General features: G+C 40.9%; 1 protein-coding gene across 1 annotated transcript; it reads right to left on the bottom strand.

Annotated features, from left to right (window-relative positions):
* Window positions 1-338: 338 nt before the first annotated feature.
* Window positions 339-3,406, bottom strand: LOC127573542 (G-protein coupled receptor 12-like). The gene is made up of 2 exons (XM_052021864.1): window positions 3,264-3,406; window positions 339-2,660 (listed from the first exon to the last, which is right to left on the bottom strand). Exon 2 carries the CDS (start codon window positions 2,655-2,657, stop codon window positions 1,662-1,664), a length of 996 nt encoding a protein of 331 aa, XP_051877824.1. The 5' UTR covers window positions 2,658-2,660; window positions 3,264-3,406; the 3' UTR covers window positions 339-1,661.
* Window positions 3,407-10,007: the final 6,601 nt, after the last annotated feature.

The raw sequence follows: 10,007 nt of genomic DNA, 5'->3' as shown, positions 1-10,007 counted from the left end.
ATTGTCGAGATACTCTTCAAATATTACACATTATGTTCCAGATAAAGGAAACGAGTTTTCCCATTAGCCTGCTACTGATCTTCCCCCGTTTGAATGTGAAGGTTAAGAGAATTAGAGATGCGACCCATAACTCAACTAACCATTTTAAGGTTCTCCGGCTGTAAATAAATCAGCATTGCAGGTTAGGAGCAAGGCAATGCGCAGAATCGAATAATGCAAAGCGCCTCCAATTGAACATAACAGAGAGCCGACACCAGATCAAACATTACAAAAGGTTGCTTCCTAAAATATTGTTTATTTAATCCAATTTACCTTTTGCAAAAGGCCATTTACAGTAATATGCAACCATATCAAAATAAACCAATTTTAGCAATAAATAGACTGTCGCACATTTGACGGTGGGGGAAAGTGGTGCTATATTTTAATACCTTAGTTTGATAAAGTGCAATCTTAGGATAGATGAGGAGGGTAAAGAAACCTTTATCCCATCAAATCTGCCCGGATAGTTTCTAAACTATTGGCAAATAATGGCTGAATTAAAATGGTTGGTGTCAAACTCCTCATAAGGAGGGAATGTTGGCAAAATGCTTTGGCAATTGTCTCTAATTGGCTTGTTGGTTTACAAAGTGCCCGGTGAATTCTGGAAAGGATCTACCTGATGTCTCGGTGGTGAGGGGGTTACAAGAGCTGGTGGAAATTATATTGTTTTTTTATTTAATAATTTCTTGAAAATCTTTTTCTTACTAGATTTTAATCTCACGTCAGTCCCTACACCGGAAAATGTCTAGTTAACACAGGACTTCAGCAATATGGTGTATACTAGATTACAATTTGAGGTATTGATCTCCAATATGAAAAAAATAGAGATTTTCGAAATAAATATCGTGAACCTTTAAAAAGAGAAGTAATAAAGAACGAATGTGTACTTTAAGTTAAACTTGCTCTGCTGCAGAATAAATGAATATTTCGTTCTCTGCCGCAATTTATGCCATATCCAGGGATCACTGTCAGTCTGATACACTAACACCCCATCCCATAATATGCAGTTTTTGTATTTGTTTCGAAATTAAATCTGCGGCACAGAATTGAAAAGAAAATCAATTCACAGTTTAAGTTTCGTCAGAATAAATGATAGATATAGACGTACAGATGTTTGATAAATAGATAAAGACGTTTAGAGCACGGGCTCTAATTAGGTAGCTTAAAGTGCATCACATGCCGGCATTGCTTTAAACTTAAGGAAAGTTACCATTTCCTGAACAACACCAAAATTGATTACTGAGACATTCCAACATTTCTATCTTCATCAGAATCTCTGAGTTCCACGTCTTAAAAATAAGTTTGCCCCTCACAGAATTATTTCAGCAGTCCGCCTGCTGTTTCAATACATTTCTACGTGTACAGTGCTTGCTTCCGCCCTGTCCAATACATTGCAGCTTTAGTTTTACGTGATGGGGTTTAGACCATGAATTTACAGAAAACCGCTGGGGGCGCTAATAATGTTATTCCACTAACAATGCGAAAATATTACTCTCAAAAATACACCTTCCTCGTTTCTCACATTTTAATTAAAGGATGATTTGTTTAAATAGCTCCAGTAAAAAAATAAAAATTACAAATAATAATTGTTGAAAAAATAAAATCCCACGAAACAGAAGACACTATACGTCACTGGACGACCTTGGTCTGAATGAAAAGTTGGATGGAATACAACCACAGCAAGCCACCCAGAGCGACTTTTGGATATCAGGGTTCCGGTATGCATAAATAATAGGATTAATGACTGAATTGCAGGTAGCTGGTAAGACCGTGACATAGGTGTAGATCAAAGGATAACTGGAGTCTGCAACCAGGCAGTAGATCGCGAAAGGGATCCAGCAAGCGGCGAAGGTTCCCAGGATGATAGATAAGGTGGAGATTCCTTTCCTTGTCGAGGTGTTGGAGGTCGCCACAAAGTGGTACTGTATGGCGATCTGTTGGGCGTGCCTGAAGGCTATTTTGCAGATTTGAACGTATAGTTGCAACATCAAGGCGAATATCAGCAAAAAGGAGACTGAGAGGACTGCGGCATTGTTTTTGGTGATTGGTTTGATTACACTACAGGTGGTCTCGTCTTCCAGGCAGTTCCAGCCCGCAACGGGCAGTGAGCCCAGGCTGAGACATGTGACCCACACAACCAAAAGCATCAAGTAGGTGAAAGTCGTGGTTCTCTCGGTGTGGTATGTCAGGGCGTTATACAATGACAAGTAACGGTCGATGGTGATGGCAAGCAAATTGCAGACCGAAGCCGAAAAGGAAGCGATCAGGAGGGCGGCTGAGACCAGTTTAGCGGCTTCGAAGTTTAGCAGGTAGAGGAAGATAAAATTGAGGATCAAGCCCAGTCCTCCGAGGAGATCAGCCAGAGCTAAACTCCCAATCAAGATGAACATCGGAGCCCTGAGTGTCGGCGAGTAGAAGATGACAGCCACCACGATGGCGTTCTCGCAAGAGATCACAGTGCCCACCACACAAAGGGCGATGTCCCAGGGATTGACTATTTCCTCGGGTAGGTCAGAGGTTGTGATCGAAGAGTTGCTGTTGTCTGAGGAGAGCCAACTGAGGGACTGCTTTGAGCTATTCCTGGGCTGATCATTCATAACTGGAGGCATGGATATCATGATCTGAAGGGGGAGGAAGAACACAACAAAACATACGGTTCAGAAACAAAGGGGCAAGACATTCAGATACCCCGCTTGCAAATCTAGTGAGGCAATGTTAAGTAGTTAGCATTTGTCGACAGTTTCCCCAATGAAGAAACATTCTGAAATTCACTATTACATAACAGCCGGCTGTTGTCAATGGTGCGAAGTCACTTATAAATACTCACTGCAGTAGCATTGAGGTGGACCTCCGTCAATGTTAATTGTAAACGTGTTTATATGTGAATGGGAAAGAGGTTTAATAAATAAAACTATACGTTTTAAATAAGCATTTAGGTTAGTAGGTACAGATCGAATGAACAATATGACAAATAATAGATTTTCGAATCCAGTAAGCAAAATCCATTCACCAAACAAATAAATAGCCTCTCTCTTTTTATACACGTTGCACTTGGTATTTAAGAGAATAAGTTAGTTATACGGTGTGCCAAGTCTAACATCGTAAAGCATGTTACTAATGCCCGTGTTTTAATGCAAACTCAGTAAAGACGCGGAGTTCACGGACTCCTGAAGCTACCTCGGCTGAAATGTTACTGTTCCCCATCTCCGGACGAAACATCTTACCGACTCTGTGCTCTTTCCTCGGCGCTGGTAGATAGGTTTTAGTCCGATGCTGGAGGCTTTGCTCCGGATTGCAGGTTTATTCTCTGGCTGACATTGCTAATCAAACGCAAGATTTGGTGAATTGAATGCGGTCAATGCGATGCCCCAGTGGGGTGTTGATAAATCTCAGCTCTGACGTCAAAAATGTTCACTTATTGTGATCAGCACCCTGACTGAATCACAGGCTGTGTGACAGGAATACCAAGTAGACGCACGCACGCACACACACATCTGTACCGGCCCAGCTTCATTCACAAGATTTCTAACCAGACGTCCATCCTCTGCAGACACCTCCCAAGGTCACTGAAACCAGTCAGGTACCAAATACATCATCCCCAGGAATAGTTCCCGCACAATGCAAGCAGAATCAATTCGCATCCATTACCCTCACAATATTTGTTGAATTCTAATGCTTTAAACATATTGGGGATTACACTAAAATCGGAAGCATGATTTAAAATGACACAGCCGCGTTTATCGCGCTTCTTCAGAGCAGACTGCTGTGAAACTGCCTTTGCACGTAATTGTAAAATTGGAAGTTAGCAAAGTCGAATAGCTCGATGCCTGACTGAAAGGAGGTGGTAATGTTATTCACCGATGAAGCAGGCTCCCTTCCCAGCATTAAGTCTGGTCCAGCGAACCCACGTTTCAGCTTTTCGGGGGGGGGGGGGGGGGGGGGGGAAACCGAGCCGACACAAACCAACCAACATCCCCGGAAGCCGCGCTCCGCTGATAGTTGCAGAGCAGAAACAAGGAACGCATTAAGTAAAGGCTGCGAGAGAAATTCCAGCTCAGTGCACTTGGATAGGTTATCATCAAACCCACGGACACACCTCATCTCCTCCGCACCCACCACGCCCCACTATAACCGAGATAAAATTGAAGATTAAACAAAATATTATTTATGGCTCCTTAAGTCGATGTCACCCCTGTCGACGCAGATGTAATATATATTTTTTTGTGCAAGTGTATTTTTAGATACAGGAGTCCGCAGTCCGGTGAGATCGGTTTCCAGTTACAAAAAAGCTATACTGCCACATATTTCTATTCAAGGGTGACCCTTTGCTTCCCAAACGTTTACCTGCACTGGGGTCGGCACACCCCCTTCATCGGCATTGATTGGGTGTTTCTGATACACATCTCTTTCTTACATGTCCAAAGGTGTGGAATTTTCATCTTAAAACACCATAGAAACACAGAATATTAAGAACTGTTAAGCAGATTGGTCTTTATGTCATTAGGTAAGATCAGATATTTGTTTGGATCATTCTCTGTGTCAATCAGGAGCAGATTTTGCATTCTGAAGAGGGCATGAGCTCACAGTAATTGCCGATCAAACCAAGAGTGCGATGTTTCTGTCATTAACTAGAAGATCACAGAAAACACTTTGAGGGTTTCCTGTGATCATGGCGATGCAAATTAATTACACTTATCCAAAAGAGTCGTGGAGAGAAGAAATTGAGAGCAAAGTACTGAAATAATTTGAGGCCGAGACATTCCATTGGCTGAAGCTATGTATCAAAGGGTGCGTGGTGCCTACATATTTATTTTCCTTATGTTGAAAGAGTTGGTCTGGCAGGTTATTATAAAATGTCTGCAATTTACTCCATTGACTGTGACTTGTAAAATCAACTGACTTAAAGTGCTAGCAATATATTTCCGATATCTCTGATCAATTGAAATACTCCTGAACTGTTGCAACGTTCATAGCCTTTTGTGTCTTGGTGATTCAAGTGCTCATCGAGATGCTTCCTAAATGTTGTGAGAACCTCTGCTCCAACCACCCCCTCGGACAGCGTGCTCTTAATTCCAAACATCCTCTTCCTGCAAGTAATCTTCCTTAGATCATATCTAAACCTCCCACCTTCTACATTAAACCAATGCCCTTAACTGTTTTCCCCTTTTTTTGTGAAATTGCTTCACACTTTGTTCTCATTGGTCTGCACCAAAGCAAAATGTGATCAATATTTTAACAGTGTGTGGGTTGCTTGGTCTCCTCTAATTTCACAAACTGTTTGCTTCGGTTTTTTTCCCCCTCACTTTCTGCTTCTTTTCCTTTTCATTTTAATTCTCAGTTCCTTTACCTTTCATTCTTTGATCCTCTTGATTTTCTTTATGACTGTCCATTTTATCTCAATTCCTCATGTTTTCCCTCTGATTTACATTCCCCTTTTTATTTTTACCTTCATCATTTACTTCACCAATTTTATCAGTTGTTCCTATTACATTCTCATTGGAACTCATACTTTTATTGACTCTTCTCTCATTCCTTTTCTTCTTCATTTTTTGCCAATTACTTCCCTTCTCCCACTGCATTCTTTGCCGTTCTTTCCCCCAATCTGATTTTCTTGTTTCCCTTCCATTTCCTGATGCTTTTTTTTGGGGTTTCCATCTCAATTATAATTTTTCCTCTTTCTTTCCTTTCTCTTACTTCTTCACTTTTCTTTCCCTCTGAATTGTATCTTTCCTTCTAGCATTAATTTCCAGGTGTCATTATCATCAAGTCCAAACTAACATTCAGAATGTATACTTCACCAAAGAATATTAACTAATACATCTTCTCCATAAACATTAAGAACATTTTTTGTGTTTGGTAGTTATCTCCAAAAATGTACCTTTTGTGGGTCAGAGATCTAATGAAATGTGAGAATCCTTGGGGAGACTGAAGATTAAAATGCTCTACCTGTCACAATGTCACATGAAGAGCAAGGTCATGGAGAACCTAAATGCAGAACACTGAAACGAGACTGGAGTCAAGATGCTTCCTTGGTACTGAATGCAGAATGACAAACAGAAGGAGTCTTGCCTCAGGACTCTGAGACAGAGTCCCAACGCAGAAACAGTGTGTTCTAGGAGAAACCACAAAAGCAGGACTGCTCTAGAGTTAACAGCTCTAAGCAGCCAGGAAACAAAGTAAACCCAGAGATAGACCAATAATCTGGCAACCAGTGTTTGTGAAACCAGGGTTCTTATACTAGTCTCCTGATGGCACTCAGGTGTGTGTCATTAGGCAAAGAGTAGTGCATGGAAATCATTTGCTGCACAACAAGGCACCATCAATGGGGATAAGGGGCAGAACTGAGAACCAGCACTCGGAACCATGACACTACATGCTGAAAATCTGAGGGTAAAATGCTGTATATACGTGGCAGGCACCACGTGTGGAAAGAAAAAGAGAGTAATGTTTCAGTGTCATGTCAAAAATGCTGCAGTTTGTAAACACAAAACTTCTCATCATGGAGATAACATGTCTGCTAAAGGTGCATTTGCAGTGGTGGTTGCATTTTGCACTCTGATTTTGAAATTTGGTTCCACTTACTCCATATCCCTTAATTCCCTTAATCTCTAAAAACCTTTCTCTGTCGTGAATATACTCAGCAGCTGAGCTTTCATATAAGATAAGATATTTATTTATTAGTCACATGTACATCGAAACACATGGTGAAATCCATCTTCTCATATTGCTAAGAATGTGTTGGGGGCAGCCCGCAAGTGTCGTCACTCTTCCAGCGCCAACATAGCATACCTACAGCTCCTAACCTGTACGTCTTCGGAGCACCTGGAGGAAACCCATGCAGACACAGGGAGAACGTACAAACTCCTTACAGGCAGCAGTGAGAATTGAACCCAGGTTGCTGGCACTGTAATAGCATTACGCTAACTGCTATATTCTCATATTCTTCACCCTCTGGGTGAAGACCTCTCTCCCCATCTCTGTCCTGACTAGCTGATACCTAATGATGTGTCATTTTACTATATTTCTGAAAATTAAAGAGAGATTTTTCACAATCTTTAGCAATTTTGTTGGGTTCCTTTCTTCCCATGGTTAAAAAGACAGATTACCTTTATTAATTGCCTGATTCCAAGGGCCATGAGCATTTGTGTGGACAATTCCATTTTTAGTGGGAGCATTGCCTCATACTCAGTGAATCATAGCATTATTGCCTTTAGAGCCAAACACAAATTCTGAATACTTGTAAGAGTCTCAGTTTTCTACCAGTAAATTCACTTTTATTCCCCTTTAGTATTGAAAAGTTATGATGGAGCCTACTCCAAGGCAAACAATGATAGTTGAAAGAAGCCTGGTTAAATATGTAAAAATATCTGTGTTTCTGTTAAATGAAGGGCATGAAAGGTCAAATGATTTTAGCAAAGAAAAAAATGATATAGATAAAATGGTCCTTTTTTCCATTTGAATCTTTTATGTCACTCAGTAAAGACAATAAAAGACCATTTTATCAACTTTTCATTATCATTTTATTCCTTCTTCTTTGTTCTTATCCATTCGTCTCTCTTGTGTCAGTCTATAGAGCCACAGTAAGAGCACACACGGTACAGTAGTGTAGCGATTAGTGTAACGCTGTTACGGTGCCAGAGACCCGGGTTCAATTCCAGCCACTGTCTGTAAGGAGTTTGTACATTCTCCCCGTGTCTATGTGGGTTTCCTCCGGGTGCTCCGGTTTCCTCTCACATTCCAAAGACGTAAAGGTTAGGAAGTTGTGGGCATGCTACGTTGGCACCGGAAGTGTGGCGACACTTGCTGGCTGCCCCCAGAGCACTCTACGCAAAAGGTGCATTTCACTGTGTGTTTTGATGTACACATGACTAATAAAGATATCTTGTCTTATCTTATGCATGTCATAACCTTGGTTATGATTTCTGACTTCAATAAAACAATACCATCAGTTCCATTGAGCTTGTCACTGGAAGGATTCATGACTGTGATGGATGGACATGGGAAGAAAATCTTACTTAATGGGCAAAATGAGTGACAAGAGAAAGAGAAACAGCATGAAAATGAACAATTAGAATATCCAAGTTACCATCTAGGTTAAAAAATAGTGAAGGAGATAAGTTAATAGTCTGAGCAAGAGTCTATCTAGATTGCGACGTAGTAAGTATGAAGGTTGTTAAAGTGTGTAGGATGTCAAATTTGTGACTTAGGAACTGTCATCAGGAGGTGGTAACACAAAAAGAACAATGAATTATAGCTGTCACTTGGAGTTTGATGGCCACCTTTGCATGATTAAAGGTGTAAGATTTCCCCTCCTTAGCCAGAGTGAAATTCATTACTGCCACAGTCTTTTTGATCAGGTGTAACTAACAGGGAATAACTGATGCTGGTTAGACTCATTAACTGAAACAATAGTTCAGAACTAGTAACCCTTACCTTGCTATGCATTTAAAGAAATCTTTTACTCGTAATTTTAAATTGAAAGATTTCAGTTAGGATATAATTATACACAAGTCATAAACACAAAGTGAAATATCCACTCATGCACCTGACATATGCCTGACTAATCAAATATAATGACTGGGTAGAAATATCCTGCTCCAAACATTGCCATGTCACTGACCATTTATAATATATACTGTTAAAAGGTAGTGGTTTATCCTAGTCATTATGTGCAGCAGCCCTACAAATGCATTCAAATTACTTGCTTGTGCCCTCTATTATTAACTTCACTGATATTTGCAAATGACTGTGGACTCCCATGCTATGACAGACACATATAAGCCCATGCTGCCGGAAAATCAGGGAGCTGCTCTCCATCAAAAAGGTCATCAGGGCCTCAGCCATCCCAATATCTCATGTTGCTCTCTCTTGCCTGACACAGAGTATATTTAAAAGAGTTTTTTTTAATATATTGTGAGTTAAGATAAGATTTCTTTATTAATCACAGGTACATCAAAACACACAGTGGAATGCATCTTTGAGTAGAATGTTCTGGGAGCAGCCCGCAAGTGTTGCCATGCTCCCGGCGCCAACAAAGCATGCCCACAACTTCCTAACCTGTACGTCTTTGGAATGTGGGAGGAAACCAGAGCACCTGGAGGAAACCCACACAGACATGGGGAGAACGTACAAACTCCTTGCAGACAGCGGTGGGAATGGAACCTGGGTCGCTGGCGCTGTAACCGCGTTATGCTAACTCAGGCCACTTCTTTGACCTGGTCCAGTGGAAACATTCTGAATTCCTTCGGAGTCTACTCTGCATCACCTATTCCGTTGGTTATGAACCAGGAAAGTATGAAATTAGAATCCCTGCCCTTAGTAATTAGTTTTCCAGTGGCTGGGGAGCAAGTGTACTGACAACTTTTACTCCTCACTGCAGATTCCTGGTTATTAGTGACTTCTGGAATGGAATACAATATGTACCTGGAGGAAATATTAAAAGGACTGTGGTGAAAGAATGGGTAGGTAGAACTAAGTGGATAGCTCTTTCAAGGTGCCAGCACACGGAAAATTTCATAAAATTGTAGAATATGGTATAAGGCTCTTTATTTTCAAGATGTGGTGAAGAGCCTAAGTTCCATGCTGTACAATTTCAGCAATCTAGAGGTAAGAATACCAGCTATATTTTTGAATAAAAGAGGGAGATTCAGAGTTCGTTGATGATGAGGACCATAGACTGTGGGTGTCAATCCTCCAGTGATAAGCTCACACCAAAGTTTGTTGAAAGCTTGACCAGAACATAATGCTGCAAGTAGAGCAGCAGTACTGTCCAATTTGGAACATTATCACTAAAGTGAGATGATCTCTTATCTGTCTGTAATTATCACTTCAATAAGAGGTAATTATTCAACGTTCATCAACATCAGTTAATGTGGCGTTTCAGTGACTCCCCTGTGGAACTGGTGAATGTCTTATGACCTATAACGTGGAACCAACATGCTGGCGTCATCATCGCATATGCCCCAACT

This window comes from Pristis pectinata, chromosome 8 (assembly GCF_009764475.1).
Source record: "Pristis pectinata isolate sPriPec2 chromosome 8, sPriPec2.1.pri, whole genome shotgun sequence".
Taxonomy (NCBI): Eukaryota; Metazoa; Chordata; class Chondrichthyes; order Rhinopristiformes; family Pristidae; genus Pristis; species Pristis pectinata.
Note: the sequence above shows the minus strand (reverse complement) of the source record. Positions and strands in the feature narration are given on the sequence as shown.

Excerpts from the sequence above, each read along its gene's own strand:
- LOC127573542 (XM_052021864.1), bottom strand. The coding sequence starts at position 2,657 with ATGATATCCATGCCTCCAGTTATGAATGATCAGCCCAGGAATAGCTCA.